At 34.9% G+C, this 16,981-nt stretch overlaps 1 protein-coding gene across 1 annotated transcript; it reads left to right on the forward strand.

The window, feature by feature from the left end:
- The first annotated feature begins 1,074 nt into the window (after positions 1 to 1,074).
- LOC109797598 (D-mannose binding lectin protein with Apple-like carbohydrate-binding domain-containing protein) lies at positions 1,075 to 3,319 on the forward strand. Its single transcript, XM_020357692.3, has one exon. It carries the CDS (start codon positions 1,276 to 1,278, stop codon positions 2,701 to 2,703), a length of 1,428 nt encoding a protein of 475 aa, XP_020213281.1. The 5' UTR covers positions 1,075 to 1,275; the 3' UTR covers positions 2,704 to 3,319.
- The last annotated feature ends 13,662 nt before the right edge of the window (positions 3,320 to 16,981 follow it).

The raw sequence follows: 16,981 nt of genomic DNA on the forward strand, positions 1-16,981 counted from the left end.
TACATAAATCTTAAGATCAGCTTTTAGAATTACATGCTTAAGAAACTTGAATTCCTTTCACGTGAACTGACATAAATTTGGTGATTGAACCGTAAAATATAGGAAGTTAAGTATACGTACGTCCTCTATATATTAGTGTTTGAAAAAAACATGCCTGTCATTTTAAACTATGTATCTTCACCATGGCAAAAAATCTCAAATGTAAATACAACCAAATTCCAACCAACATTAATATGAATTCTTAAAAAAAAATGTCTTCGCTATTTGTAGTTCTGTAATGGGTCAATACTAGCTTGGCAAGCTAAGAAGGTAGTCAAATATCTGAACTGACAAAAATGATTTCTGACTCATTATGGGTTCATTAAATCCACTTGCTTCGACCCAATACTGGCCTAATTAACTTATTTTGACACACTTAGTTCAAATAAGGAGCAAGTAACCTGAGGACTTCTTTCTTGTGAATTGGAAGTTAGAAATCACGATAACAAACGCTACAAGACGTTGGTTACTATATCTGATAGGAATACTACATTTATTATTGCTATTTAGGAATTACTGCCATATTGATGAAATGCACACTTTTGCGTCTCTGCAGAAGTAGTAAGGGAGTTATCTATATAATTAGTCAATGAGATCAACCAATTCAGTCTCATTCTCACCAATTTAGTAAGGGAGTTACCAATTTTTCTTCTTTTTATATTTCAGCCATATTGTTACATCCACCCACCAACCTCAAAGGACGTTTGCAACTTGCAACCTCTACACGTGCGGCCAATACTACACCCAACAATACACCGTAATACCAGAGGATTCATTTTTCTTTTCTTAATTAAACTTCTAACAGTCCTTTTAAAAGCATATTCGTAGTTTGATGTGAACATTTGTAACAGTAAAAAGGGATATAATATTATCCATTAGGTTCTCGTTGTTTTCAAATTGCTTTCATCAAACGTGGTAAAGTTAAACTAATTCCAATATGCACTATTACATACAGTATAATTTATACGTACAGTTGTAGTTAAACCGGCAGAAACTCGTGTAACTTTGACAATAACCCAAAATTCAAGATGTGATAAAAGATTAAAAGCTCGCCAATATTCCAAATTAAAAGAAAAGAAAAAAAACTTGGTGAGTTGGTAATGTACTTTTCCTTCTGGAACATGTTTATTTAATTAATATATTGTTTTATAGAGAGCGATAGGCTTATAAATCTCCAAGTCCAACAGTGTACTCTACTCAGACGTTCACCAACTGGTATACGGCGTGCGAATTGCGATGTTGGGAACACATCACCTCCACCTGATAGCGATCCTCTTTCTCCTGCCATGCTCGTGCTCAAGTGCAAGTAGTTACATCCCACAAGAGCTTCACAAAGGCTTCACGGCGTCGCCGGAGTCTTCAACGGCGTCGTTTCAGGCAGTTCTGAGCGACCCAAGCGGCAACTTCTCTCTAGGGTTCCTCCGCGTGAACCAAAACCACCTGGCACTGGCCATCCTCCACGTGGCATCCTCAGAGCCATTCTGGCTGGCCAACCCAACCCACGCCGCCTCCTGGTCCCACACCACTCGCCTCTCCTTCAACGGCAGCCTCGTCCTCACGGATCCCGAAACGCGCGTTTGGTGGTCAACCGCCACAAACGGTGACCGCGCGCTTCTCCTCAACAACTCCAACTTGCAAATCCAAACCAGAGCCCAAGGGACTCCTCTCTGGGAGAGTTTTAATTTTCCCACAAATACCCTCGTCCAGGGTCAAAACTTCACCTCTCACATGACCTTGCTCTCTCTCCCTCCCAACGCTTTTTACTCTCTGCGGTTGGGCGACAATTTCATGGGACTATACGAGAACCGCCACTTCTTGTATTGGAAACACACAGCACTGGAAACAAAAGCGGAAATAAAAGAAGGACAGGGACCCATTTACGCGCGAGTCAACTCGGAGGGTTACCTCGGGATGTATCAAACAAACGATAAACTACCCGCGGATGTTCAGAAGTTCAACAGCTTCCAACAGCCAGTCACAGCGGCCTCGTTTTTGTTGGTGCGCTTGGAACCGGACGGGAACCTCAGAGGCTACTACTGGGACGGTTCCAACTGGCTGCTTAACTACCAGGCTATTACTGAAACCTGCGACCTCCCCCGCCCCTGCGGTTCCTACGGTTTGTGCACGCCTGGCGGCTCTGGCTGCTCCTGTTTGGATAACCGGACCCGGTTCGAACCGGGTGGGTGTTTCAATCATGTTAGTGGAGACCTGTGTGGTGGAAGAAAGAGTTACCGCGTGGTGAGAAGGAGCGGCGTGGAGCCACCGCATAAGGAGTTAGTTAGTCACGTGACGACGTCGTCTTTGGCGGAGTGTGAATTGTTGTGCCAGAATAACTGCAGCTGTTGGGGAGCCTTGTATAGCAACTCCACCGGGTTTTGTTACGTGTTGGATTACCCGATCCAGACCATGTTGGGTAGCGGGGATGGGTCCAAAGTGGGTTATTTCAAAGTTACAAAGGAGGAGCGCGGGAAGATGAATCGGGTTTGGGTTGTGGTAACGGTTTTGGTGGTGGTTGGGATTGTTATTATCGGGGGTGCAGTTTGCATGACGAGGTGGAAAAAGAGGAATGGGGTGAAGGAGGATGATTGGGCTTCGCCCGGCCCGTATAAGAATCTTGGATCGGCGAGTTTTAGATCCATTGAGATGTCCAGTAATGGGAAATGACGCAAGGGGTGACGTGTGATTCATCTTGTGATAGTATTTCCCTTTGACTATTTGTTTTGTGGCACTTGCGAAGAATGATAGTGGTTGGCGCACCTCCGCATGTCATGTGATGTGATGTGACTTGGCTCCACGAGTGCTTTTGAGTTTTGACATTTCCTTTTTTTATACAAAGCGATTGACTCCCAGCCAAGTGGATCGCTACAGGATGTGTTTGTTTTTCTCACCAACCAGCCAGGGAAAGGCAAGTGCGGTGAATGAAACCAAACCATACCAAACCATACCAAAGATGATGATTTCACTACTACAGTATTATTTGAGGGTGGAAAAATCAATCAGCATCAGAGACTGAACTTAATAAATTCTTGTCTAGTTTTGCTGAGGCCATGGTGTTTTTTATATTGCAATTTGACTTCAAAATGCGGCCGCTTCACGTGTAATTATTGCAATTCGGCATTTTGATAGTTGCATCCTTAGGCCTTTTTTTCTTCTGCATTAAGATCCAATTATTCATTATTCAAAGCTATTCTGGTTAACGTCTAGCTCCATGTATCAGATTGATCCCAGAGTTTGATAGTTGCATCTTTTTCTCAATAAAACTTTTATACTGCTTCATTCATTACCGTCTTTTATCTTCTTTCATTATGAGCGTGCCTATATACAGGATCGTGTCTACATCACTTGAAACTTGAATGAATCATCAAGGATGATTGAAAATTATCTCGTTAAATTCTTGTTATCAATATATTTTTATGCCTTAAATTAACTTTAATAACTACTAAAACAATGAGATTGCAACACGTTATTTTATAGACTCATGTATGATATCAAAGTTCAAAAACACACGCACTAATAAGTCAAAGTGGTATATTCTCATCTATTTTTATGAGACTCAATTACCTAATTTTAACAAATTTCTCGCTCCGCGTCACCCACGTCTCGTACATGCCTTTCGCGTCACTCACGTCCCATACATGCATGCTGCACTCTTTTTTGTTTTGCATTCGATTACCATTTCATCATTTTTCTCTCACTTTTCATCCTCTGTATATATATCTCGTTTGTAAACTTAATGAAAGCAGGCTGCTATTGATTCATTCATCTCTTTTTACACTCCTTTTCTCTCATGCCAAAGTTTAATATGGTATCAGAGCTCTTCCATTGAAGAGCTCTGCTGCGCGTTTCTCCTTTCTCAAGCTACCATGGAGGAGGATTCTCATTCAATGTCTTTTCATAATTTCCTTTATCTTCATCCTAGCGAGAACCCAACCACAGCACTTGTCTCACCTGTTCTTGATTCAACAAATTACCACTCATGGAGCAGATCCATACTGCCCTCAGTGCCAAAAACAAAATAGAGTTTGTAGATGGAAGTGCTCCACAACCACCGAAATCAGACGTTACTTATCCAGCTTGGAAACGATGCAACAATATGGTTGTCTCATGGCTTGTACACTCAGTTTCTCCTCCTATTCGTCAGAGCATTCTCTGGATGGATAAAGTAGATGAAATTTGGAATGATCAAGGTATGCCCAAAGCGACCTACTTCGTATTTCAGATTTGCAGCACGAAGCTTCCTCCATTCGACAAGGAGATCTTTCTATTACTGAGTTTTTCACAAAGCTCCGAGTTATTTGGGACGAGTTAGAAAATTTCAGACCCGATCCCACATGTTCATGCACCCAGAAATGTTCGTGTAATGTTATTCCCACTATTGCACAAAGGAAACGAGAAGACCAAGCGATGCAATTCTTGCGTGGCTTAAATGAACAATACAACAATGTAAAATCCCACGTTCTTCTCATGGATCCTATCCCACCTATTTCCAAGATCTTTTCATATGTTGTACAGCAGGAACGACAACTTCTGGGATCTAATTTTGTTGCCAATACCATTACGAAAACTGCCATTATCAATGCTGCCTCTTCTGTTACATGCACTTATTGTGGTAAACAGGGACATGCTGAAAATGTGTGCTATCGAAAGCATGGCTTTCCCTCTAATCACGAAAACAAAACCAACAAAGGAGTGTCTAACTGATCTGTCAAAATCTGCACTCACTGTGGGAGAAATGGGCATACTATCGAAGTTTGCTATTGTAAGCATGGGTTCCCTCCAAGTTACAAAGCTTCCATTGGTAAAACCTCTATTGTTAACAGTACAGTGACTGATGAATGTAAAACCAATGATCAACAGCAAGCCACCATCACCCAGGATTATCGCTTCACTCCTCAGCAGTACCAAGTCTTGATGGATTTAATACAACAGTGCACTAATGACAGCTCAGCTTCACCTTCTCCTTCCACCAACCATATTCATTCTGTCTCATCCTGTTCCACACAACCCTCACCACCTCCAGGTACAGTATCCTCTATATCTACCCACACACAAATCTCCACCTCTTGGGTCATTGACTCAGGGGCCACTGACCATGTCTCTTCGTCACTTTCAAATTTCTTCACATACAATTCTATTAATCCTATTACTGTCAAGCTTCCTACAGGTCAACACGTTCTTGCCACTCATGCTGGTGTAGTAAAATTCACTGACACTTTCTATCTAACTGACGTTTTGTTTATACCAGAATTTAAATACAACTTGATTTCCATCTCTAAGCTTGTCTCTTCTCTTGATGTGCAACTTATATTTTATTCTACACATTGTCTCATTCAGGACGTGAATACCAAAGAGAAGATTGGTACAGTTGATGTAGAAGTTGGTCTCTACACCATGACGACTGCTGTTGTTCAACCTTCAATCCTGTCAGCCATATATAATCCTGAATGGAGCATCCAAAACATTGATTTGTGGCATTTTCGCCTGGGACACTTGCCATATGACAAGTTACACTCTATGAAACAATATTATCCATGTTTATATAGCAACAAACATTTCACGTGTAACACTTGTCACCATGCTAAACAAAAGAAACTGTCATTTCCTTTAAGTCACTCTCATGCATTACAATCTTTTGCTTTACTTCACATTGACATCTGGGGTCCCTGCTCAAAAACATCTATACATGGTCATCGTTATTTTCTAACCATAGTCGACGATCATACACGATACACATGGGTTTTTCTTATGGCTAGTAAAGCTGACACATGCAACTGTGTTACTAATTTCATTTCTCATATTGAAAACCAATTTGCAACTCGTGTTAAAGTCATAAGAACCGATAATGGGGCTGAATTTTCCATGAATAACTATTTTGATTCCAAAGGTATTATTCATCAAACCACATGCATTGAAACCCCTGAACAAAACAGGATTGTTGAACGCAAACATCAGCATTTGTTGAATGTCACCCGTGCACTTCTTTTTCAATCCAATCTACCTCCTACGTTTTGGAACTTTGCCCTCATGCATGCTACATACATTATTAATTGCATTCCTACACCATTCTTACAACATACGTCACCTTTTGAAAATTTGAATGGCAAACCTTGTGACATTACCACCCTTCGTGTTTTTGGATGTCTCTGTTATGTTAGCACACTCAAAGCTCATCGTACAAAGCTGGATCCTAGAGCTAGTCCTTGTGTTTTTCTTGGTTTTCAACCACACACAAAAGGATACCTTACCTTCAATCTTAATACTCGCAGCATTGAAGTATCTCGAAATGTTGTTTTTTATGAAAATCATTTTCCTTATTTCACTCAAGATACTCAATCTGCGTCATCCACTCCTTCTCTTCCTACACCTTTCACCAGCAACCCCATGATTCACGACTACAATTTTTATCCTCCTTCACCTTCTTCTCACCCTCCTCATTCACTTTCTTCACCAGAATCTCCAACTTCATCCCCTATTCCTAGTCGACCCACTCGTTCACGCCACCCACCCTCCTATCTACGTGACTACCATATGACTTTTACATCAACTGGACCATCATCATCTCCAGGTATTCGATATCCTTTAGACTTTGTCATTTCATATAATCGTTTATCTCATCCTTTCCGTCATTTTATTATGTCTATTTCCCTCCTCACCGAACCCAAATCTTATGCTGAAGCTTCTAAAAGTGACTGTTGGATTAAGGCTATGACAGATGAGATTACTGCCTTGGAAGCCAATAATACCTGGACTGTTACATCCTTACCTCCCCACAAAACTGCCATTGGTTGTAAATGGATCTACAAAGTTAAACATCATGCTGATGGATCAGTGGAACGACACAAGGCGCGTCTTGTAGCTAAAGGCTACACCCAACTTGAAGGTCTTGATTTCCTTGACACTTTTGCTCCGGTTGCTAAGCTAACTACTGTTCATCTTCTTCTCTCTTTAGCTGCTATTCACAATTGGTTCCTCAAACAGTTAGACATCAATAATGCTTTTTTGCATGGAGATCTTAACGAGGAGGTATACATGCATCTTCCTCCTGGTTTAACCACCACTACACCGGGTCAAGTTTGCAAACTGAATCGTTCTTTATATGGCCTTAAGCAGGCGAGTCGGCAATGGTATGCTCGTCTTTCCACCTTTATCATGCAACAGGGGTTTCACCATTCATCTGCAGACCACTCTTTGTTTTTGAAGTTTACAAATTCTGCCTGCACAGCTCTCTTAGTTTACGTCGATGATATTGTTCTTGCTGGGAATGATCTTACTGAAATACACCAAATTACGGCTCTTCTCCACAAAACATTCAAAATAAAAGATCTTGGAGACTTGACTTATTTTCTTGGTCTCGAGGTTGCTAGAAACAGTATCGAGATTCACCTCTGTCAACGCAAGTACACTCTTGATATTCTCTCTGATACTGGCATGTTAGCATGTTGTCCATCTTCCACCCTAATGGATTACAAAGCTGCTTTATCTTCTGATACTGGAACACCTTTAACTGATCCATCTGCATATCGCCAATTGATTGGCCGGTTGATCTACCTCACCAACACACATCCTGACATTACTCACGCCGTACAACACCTAAGTCAATTTGCTTCCAAACCTACCACCTATCATCAGCATGCTGCCTTTCGTATACTTCGCTACTTGAAGCAAGCGCCTGGTCGTGGTATCTTTCTCTCTGCCAACAGCTCTCTCCAACTGAAATCTTTCAGTGATTCCGATTGGGCAGGTTGCATGGACACCCGTCGCTCCATCACAGGGTTTGCTGTTTATCTTGGACACTCACTCATCTCATGGAAATCCAAGAAACAAGCCACTGTCTCCCGCAGTTCATCAGAAGCCGAATATAGAGCTCTTGCGTCCACCTCCTGCGAAATTCAATGGCTCACTTATCTTTTAGAAGACTTTCGCCTCCAATTCATTCGCCCTGCTCTTCTTTACTGCGACAACCAATCAGTGTTACAAATAGCTTGCAACCAAGTGTTTCATGAGCGCACAAAACACATTGAGATAGATTGTCACCTTGTTCGAGAGAAAGTTTCTAATGGCTTACTCAAATTGTTACCTGTTTCTTCATCTGCTCAACTGGCTGACATATATACCAAGGCACTGTCTCCTTCTCGTTTCAACGAGTTGAATTCCAAGCTGGGAATGTCTGATATCTATTCCCAGCTTGCGGGGGGATCTTAACAGATTTCTCGCTCCGCGTCACCCACGTCCCGTACATGCCTTTCGCGTCACTCACGTCCCATACATGCATGCTGCACTCTTTTTTGTTTTGCATTCGGTTACCATTTCATCATTTTTCTCTCTCTTACTTTTCATCCTCTGTATATATATCTCGTTTGTAAACTTAATGAAAGCAGACTGCTATTGATCCATTCATCTCTTTTTACACTCCTTTTCTCTCATGCCAAAGTTTAATACCTAACTTACTAAAATTAAGAAAGTTGATTAATTTAGTTGATAATATTAAATTTATCTTAATTTATATTTTTTTCAAAACTATTCCTATTAACTATCAACTATTATTGAATTAAAAGAAATAACTTTAATTAAAAGTATTTCTTGTAAGAAAAATAATGCAAGAGAAATTAAGCTTGGTTCTTAGGATAAAGGGGTTGGTGCTTTTTCCAGAAAACGAACAATCAAAACATAAACAATTACACACTTTCGCCTCTAATATGGACCTTCTCAAATTTTAGGTTTGGCACTTAGCCAAAATCAACTATTATCATAGACCAAGCTAAATCACTGGGCACCAATTACAACAAATATTAAGGGATAAACAACTAGGCATGCATTATTTTACTTTTCTATCTATCTTTTCTTTTTACATTATTTTACATCTGTTATCCATCTTATTGAATAATCTCACAAAATACTTTCAATTTAATCAATTAATTTATAAGCTTTCAACTTATAAATTCTAGTATATACACATTCAGCTAATCTATATGCTTTTAGCTAATTTATGAACCAGTTTTAACAATCACGTAAAACAAAGAATTCCTGATGCTCTGATAGGATTTTCCTCGGTTCCAATTGTAAGTTGAGAAGAAATTATGAGAATACTAGAATAGTAACATTTATCTCGGGTTTCCGCATATGTACTAAACAAAGACAAAATTACCACGGGCTGAGTGAGTTGGGCTAATTATCCTACTCAACAATTACTAGAATGGGCCTTGTGGACCATTTAGTTTAGGTTCATGATATATACACCTCCTTTTTTTTACAAGTACATCTCTTTTTTTTTTTTTAAATTAAATTTTTAAAATATCTTGAATTTTTTATTTTTTAATTTTTTAATTTTACACCCACAACATTTAATTTAGTACTTTGTTTTTACACATCTTTCTTCTTTTTTTCAATTTTCACATGCACCTCCTTACCTTTCTTTCATTCCACCTATTTTGGTAGCTAATTTTAATTCTTTTAGTTTTACATTACTTTCTTTCCCTCTCCTCTTTTAGTTTTCTTACTATTATCTCCTCTCCTTGTTTTCAGTTTTCATACACATGCAAAACATAGAACTAGTTTTCAACAATATTATAGGTTTGTGTGACTTTCTTGACAATGTTGATTGTGTTTTTTTACATATTGTTTCGGAAAATACTTTTCGAAAATATGTTAAAAAAAACACAATAGAAAGATCTTTCTCGAACATTAATTTCACTATCTCACACAGTACTCTGGAATAGTAAAAATATTTTTTTTCATTACATTAAACTTAGCATTAAGGTTTGTTGAGGGGGTGAAAGGAGAGGAAGTATTGGAAGAAAAAAAATGTGTCTAATTCAATAAAAATTATCGAGGAAGTCGCACAAACCTATAATGTTGTCGCGTTAAAGAGGTTAGGGAAGAAAAGAATAATGTAAAAATTAAGAGTTAAAACTACCTACTAAAATAAGTGAAAAATTAAAGACGAAATGATGCATGTAAAAATTGAAAAAGAAAAAAACTACAAATATTTTATAATTAGAAAAAATAAAGGAACTGTACTTATAAAAAAAAATTAGCCTTTAGTTTATTGTAAAACCCACTGGAGCCATCATAGTTTCTCTTGATCCATTCTGAATGTACACTGTGTGCATAGCCTTATACCCTGTAATTTGAAAAGCCCATATTAGTGCCCAAAAAATAAAACACTGAAAAGTTTATGTTTCCCTTCAGAAACAAGTTAAAGGCAAAAGTTAGCATAATTAATTAAATGAAATAGCTTCTCCTTTTAATATGTTTCCTTCTTCACAAATTAGTAAAACAAAATTTATATTTAATACAAAAATCAATTATAAGAATTAATAAGAGAATATTGATTAAAAAAATTACAATGCCCAACTGAATTAAAAAAATATCATTAATATATATATATATATATATATATATATAAAATAAAAAAAACAATTTAAATAAATTCCAACACGGTAGAGTAATTAATTATAACAAAAAGAATGTTTTATAATTGAGTAAATAATAAGTAAGATTGTGAAATATTAGATTTATATGACTTATATAGTTAGTTATTTTTGTTTATTTTTTAATTTCCTTCCCTTGTATATATATTGGCTTTGCCATTTTAAAATGAGAGATTTAGATATATTTTTCAGTCATTCACTTTTCTTTTTTTCTTCCTCCTCTCATCATGATGTTCAACTTTATCATTCTTCATTACCTTTGTGCGCATCTCTGTGCATGTATGCGAGTTCAACATGGTATTAGAGCGGGTGTGATGTGATTGTGAAAAACATCATGAGTACGAGCAGAGGAGTTGCTGGTCTGGAATGGGAATATGTTTTCATAAAACTTCACGTCTCTAGAGATGAAGGTTTGGTGTGTGACCAAGTTGAGAAGTTTACAACCTTTATAACCATGATGATACCTAATGAAAACAGCTGCAGTGGCTCTGGGACTAAATTTATGTCTGCTGGATAGTAATGTAGAGGCATAACATAAAATACCAAAAATTCTGAAATCAGAATAATTAGGCAATTTATCATATAAAATTTCATAAGGGGATTTGTGGTTTAGAATAGGACTGGGAGTTCACGAGAAAAACAACAGTTTTAACACAATCTCCCCATATGGTCATAGGGACGTTAGATTGAAACATTAAAGCACGAGCAATATTCAATATGTGTAAATGTTTGCGTTCAACAACACTATTTTGTTTAAGCCTTTCAACACAAGAATATTGATGCAGAACACCCTTTTGTAGAAAAAAATCTTTGAAATTAAGTTCTCTTACATTGTCAGATCTAAATGTTTTGATTTTAGTATGGAACTGATTTAAACATACATATTCTATATGCTACTGTTTACTGTGACAACCAGGCTGCTATTCACATTGCTTCTAACCTCACATATCATGAAAGAACTAAACATCTTGAAATTGATCTTCATTATGTCAGGGAACAAGTGGACAAAGGTGCTCTCAAGTTAATCGGTATCAGAAAACATCATCAACTAGCTGATATTTTCACTAAATCCTTACCCCGTACTGCGTTTCTTAATATCTTGTCCAAGCTGGGAGTTGAGAACATATTCCTCCCATCTTGAAGGGAGTATTGGATTTATATGACTTATATAATTAGTTATTTTTGTTTATTTTCTAATTCCCTTCTCTTATATATATATATTGGCTTTGTCATTCTAAAATGAGAGACTTATATGTATTTTTCAGTCATTCACTTTTCCTTTCTTCTTCCTCCTCTCATCATGATGTTCAACTTTATCATTCTTCATTATCTTTATGTGTATCTCTGTGCATGTATCTGAGTTCAACATGAGATAACCAATTCATAGATTATAACAATATTGTGCACTTACTCTGAAGGATTTATCATCCACTTGTTTATATTACTGTTACTGTATCATGCGCACAAGTAAAATATTAGTTTTTTTATTTTTAATGAAATATACGAATTAATATGTGCGGATAAGTGTCAGTGCAGGTAACTGCCTACATCCGGACCTAAATTTATTTAGTAGTTAAACTTTCCTTTTCATTGGAAACTATGTTTTTAAAACCTTAATTTGTTAAATCGGTTAAGATAAGGGTCAAACATTTTGGGATTCAATGTAGTTAAATTATTATTATTTATAAAAATAATAATTTTAAAATAACATAATATCACAATAATATAATATTAAAAATAAAAAATTAAAACAAAATTTTTATGAACTTTTAGCATTTAAATATATACAAATGTTCAAATCAAATATATATAATAGTTAAATTTAAGTTTTAACAACACACATCAACATTTAATAAAAATAACAATTTTATATTTAGAATAATAAAGAAAATTATAAACACTTTATGTTGATATTATTTTTTCTTGATTTTTTTCGTTTTTGATTAATTTTTGGATTCTTTAATTAATTTTTAGCTAGACTACTTTTTCAGTTGAACAAAACAATCCGGTCCCTTTTATATATATATATATATATATATATATAGGGAAATGCTAATGTACTCCCACCTATTTTTTAGTGGGAGTATGTTAGCAACCTACACCAATTTTTTAGGACAAAAAAATCACTCATTTATTTTGATTTGGTTAATTCGTACAAAGGATATTATAGTAATTTAATTTAATTTTAAATGAAAATAAAAATATTTTCTCTCTCTTATTAATTTTATTATCCAATTCATTTATTTTTTCTATTAATAAATTTTTATTTGTTCAGAGAGAGAGGAGGGAGACATCATGAGAGATGAAAGAGAACTGAGTTAAAGAAAGAATTTAATAGGAGAGAGATAAATAAGTTAGAGAATGAATTTAACAAGAAAGAGAAATGAGTTGGAGAAGAAATTTAATAAGAGAGAGAAATAATTTAGAGAATGAAATTAATAAGAGAGAAAAAATATTTTGTTTTCATTTAAAATTAAATTAAATTACTATAATATCTTTTGTACGAATTAACTAAATCAAAATAAATGAGTGGTTTTTCTGTCCTAAAAAATTGGTGTAAGTTGCTAACATACTCCCACTAAAAAATAGGTGGGAGTACATTAACATTCCCATATATATATATATATATATGAAATACCTATTAAGTCTTAATATATCATTAATTCATATCATCTAAGTAAATATTATTTTTTTAAAATAATATACAACTTCTATCCGTCATAAAATAAATATTAGACTTAATACATCATTAGGTCTTTAAATATTTTGAAATTTTGTAATTAGTAAACTAAAAAAAATTATAATTAAATTCTTAATCTTTTACATATTTATAATTAAGTCTTTAAAGTTAGTGAAATCATCACAAATTATTATTTTTGGGACAATTTAAAACTGTGACAAAATTATCATAGAAACTTAATTATAAACAATGTAAAAGATTAAAGACCCGATTATATTTTTTAAGTTCAGGGATCTAATTAAAAAATAAAATAATTTATAGACTTAAACCTTTTTTTTATCAGTAAATACTTTTTTGTTGGGGGAGGGGGGGTAAAATTAGAGTATATCTTGACTGAGAGTAAAGAAATAATTCTTTGAAATAGTAAAATTTATTTAAAAAGTTAATATTTTTGAAAAATCATTTTTGATACACATTAAGAAGCGATTAAATTCTAATCATGTACTTAAGAAAAAATATTATTTATTAATCACAATATAGATTTTTGTAAATAAATACTTTAAATCTAAACCTATTTTAATTAACAGTTAATTTCGCTGTCTATACATATATTTGAGTAATTCTTGCATGTAAAGAGGGAGAGATATGTCAGCTGGTTGGTAGAATCTTTTGGCATTATATTTTGTATGGTATAGCTTGTTTGAAGACGTATCCGAGTATCTCATCACTTGAAGCAATAAAACCTACACGTTATGTAAAGAATATATGCTCTCCAACACCTGCTTCTATATTAGTATGAAGCAACTAGCGTGTATGATATAAAGAAACGAATATACTCTGCAATGGCTTTATATATTTGTACATTATGTCTTATTAATATTACTGGTAACAAGTGCGATAATTATGGCTTTAAATATGGCTAAAAGTTTATTTCCTAAGTTTGTATATGCAAAATAACACCTATTGAAATTTTTTTATATTATTCAATAAATTTCATACCTCAAAATATTAGCATTTAATTCGGTTACTATAACTTGAGTTTGATGTTTATGAATAAAAAAATATATTATTAATTTTATAAAATAAAAATAAGTTAAAAAAGGATATTATATCTTTTTTTATTAAAGAAAAAAATCTATACTTTAATCATTTCTTACTATTGGGTCCACCATGCTTTACAACAATTAAAAGATATTCAACATTTTTATGCCTAACATGACCTACTCCACACATAACATCATTTTTCTAGTAGAGAGTCTTTATCTTACTCATAGCATGAATTCTCCCACATCCAACATCATTCAAGCAAAGAGTCTCTATCTTACTCATACCTAGCGCACTCGCAGTGTCATCAAGGTAGAGAGTCATTGTCATACCCATGTACAATGCCACATAACTTGCACTCGATGTTATCAAGGTAGAGAGTCACTAACTTGATCACACTCGACACTACACAACTTGGGCTAGATGTCGAGATCTCACAAGGTAATCATGTTTGACGCCCCTCAAACTTCGTCCAACATGACCAAGTTAGAGAGCTCTTATCTGACTCACATCTGACACTACTTATCCTGTGTTCGATGTTAGTGAGATAGAGAGCCCCTGATCTGCATCATGTCTGACTCCATGAAGCTACATCTGACATGACGGTGATTTCCACACTTTACAAAATCATGATTTTGGCTCAAACCTACAAAATCTCAATCCAAAACGTGCAACTCATAAAAACACACATATACTTCATAAGCAAGTAATTTTCAACCAAAAGAATAACATGCAACCAAAAATAATTAAGTACAAATCATCAATTTTCTCCTCTTTTCACCAAGAACCCTAAAAACCAAAACAACATTTTCAACTCACTCATCAGCAACACAATCACAAAGAGATTAATCCATGTAACATTCCATATATGCAACACATTAAGAATAACACTACAAGCTTCCTTTATCTCAAATCACAAGAAGAGAGAAAGAAATAAGATAAATGGCAAAGAACGCTACTTCGAGCTATTGTCGCACCACGACACTACCAACATTTGATTCTTAGCTCTGAAGCTTTGAATCACAATCCATCAACACAATCTATGCTCTGAGGAAAGATAGGAGCAATCCGTGAAGTTAGAAAGGATAACAGTTATCCTTTGACTTCAAAGCTTATCTCTTGAACTTCTCTTAAGTTTTTCAACAAAATGAACTTATAAAGTTTAAGTTTTAAAAAAATCTTATATACCTTCCCCTAAACTTGATTAATAATGACATCAACTCAAAACATCTCCTAACCAACCAAATTCATAAAAATTTCTAATTCTTTATAGTTTTAAAATAACTAAATAACAATCACAAAATCATTTAATTAATAAGATTAACTAAATAATTATAAAATTTACATTGTTATAAAACTCACTTTAAAAAGTCTATCTCTAAAAGATATAATTTTAGATATAGTTTTAAGTTTAGTTATATTTTTAATTTTAAATTAATTTTTTTTTCAATTTATACTTTCAACGATTTGATATTTTCATAATTTTGAAAATTAATATGATAGAACCTTTTAAATTCAGAAATCAAAATAAATTTTTGGTTTGAATAACTCTTTCTGCATCATGCCTTCCAATTTATTAGATTTTTACCCTTTGTATATATCTCCTGTTAGAACTTCAAATAGAGATAACATTATATTTCCACTTGTGGTCCCCACTTCCGAGGAACTATGTTTGTCGGGTTGCCCAATTCTCAGCCTGCATATACTTTATGAAATGTACTTTCATTGTTGTTAGTTTGGAAGTTGTAACCACTGCATTAAGCTCAAAATAACATGCATGCCAATCAAGATGTCCCGTACAATCCCTTTCGTAATCAACTCAGACTCTAAGCTTCTATTTTTATTCAATGAATCATGTTGTCGTTGTAATGCAAATTAATAATTCATATTAATTTAAATACACACCCTAATTAGGTTGAACAGCTTAATTATTTTTTTCAAAATCAATTTACCTTCAAACAGAATAGACCCTAATACTACTCACTCTACTACTAGCTGCCTTTTTATGTAGCCTTTAGTGGTTATTTTGTGGGTGACACTCTTAATTTAACGCAGCCAGCTAGCATGTTTTTTAGTTCAACTGTAGACAGGGCATAGTAGGTTACTCCATAAAAGTAAATTCTCACTGATTCATCGTTTTCCTAATTTCCTCTAGTATCGTGTTTTTCTATTTTGGGGTGAACGATCATGGTTGTTTTTCCGTTTGCTAAACAAAATATTTGGGAAGAATGGGCATATTTTTCCATTTCCATGCATTGGAAATTTGGAAAACAAAGAGGGAGAGAGAGAATGAGACACACAAATAATGTATTCATTAAAGAGGAAGCAATTAAAGCGATCGACTTCCCTGTATAATGTCGCAAGATGTGTGAAGAATAATTCATTGCTGGGCCTGGGAAAACAGAGATTTTATTTAGCCGTATGCGAGACATTCTCGAGTAAAATTAATAATAAATACAGAAAACCAACAGTTGTAACTCTGTGTGGTTCCCTCATGAAAGGATGATGTTGGTTGCGTACCATCGTCGTGATGTGTTTCATTCAACTTTCAACTTCCAAATTTGTTGTCTGAAATCTGAATGATTCCCCCCAGCGCACAAAATTAACAAAAATTATTGTGGCCAGCTCTTCAGTGAGAAACCTATGTCCGCATAAATAATCGCATTCATGTGTGACACAAATCAATAGGTGTCAATGTAACTTTTCTTGGCCATAAAGCCAAGTCACCTAAAATTAATTACTGCTACCTTAATAAGTAAATCATATTTATAACTGAGTGAATAGTTTC

This window comes from Cajanus cajan, chromosome 6 (genome assembly GCF_000230855.2).
Source record: "Cajanus cajan strain Asha chromosome 6, NIPB_CcT2T_4, whole genome shotgun sequence".
NCBI lineage: Eukaryota > Viridiplantae > Streptophyta > Magnoliopsida > Fabales > Fabaceae > Cajanus > Cajanus cajan.

Excerpts from the sequence above, each read along its gene's own strand:
- LOC109797598 (XM_020357692.3), top strand. The coding sequence starts at position 1,276 with ATGTTGGGAACACATCACCTCCACCTGATAGCGATCCTCTTTCTCCTG.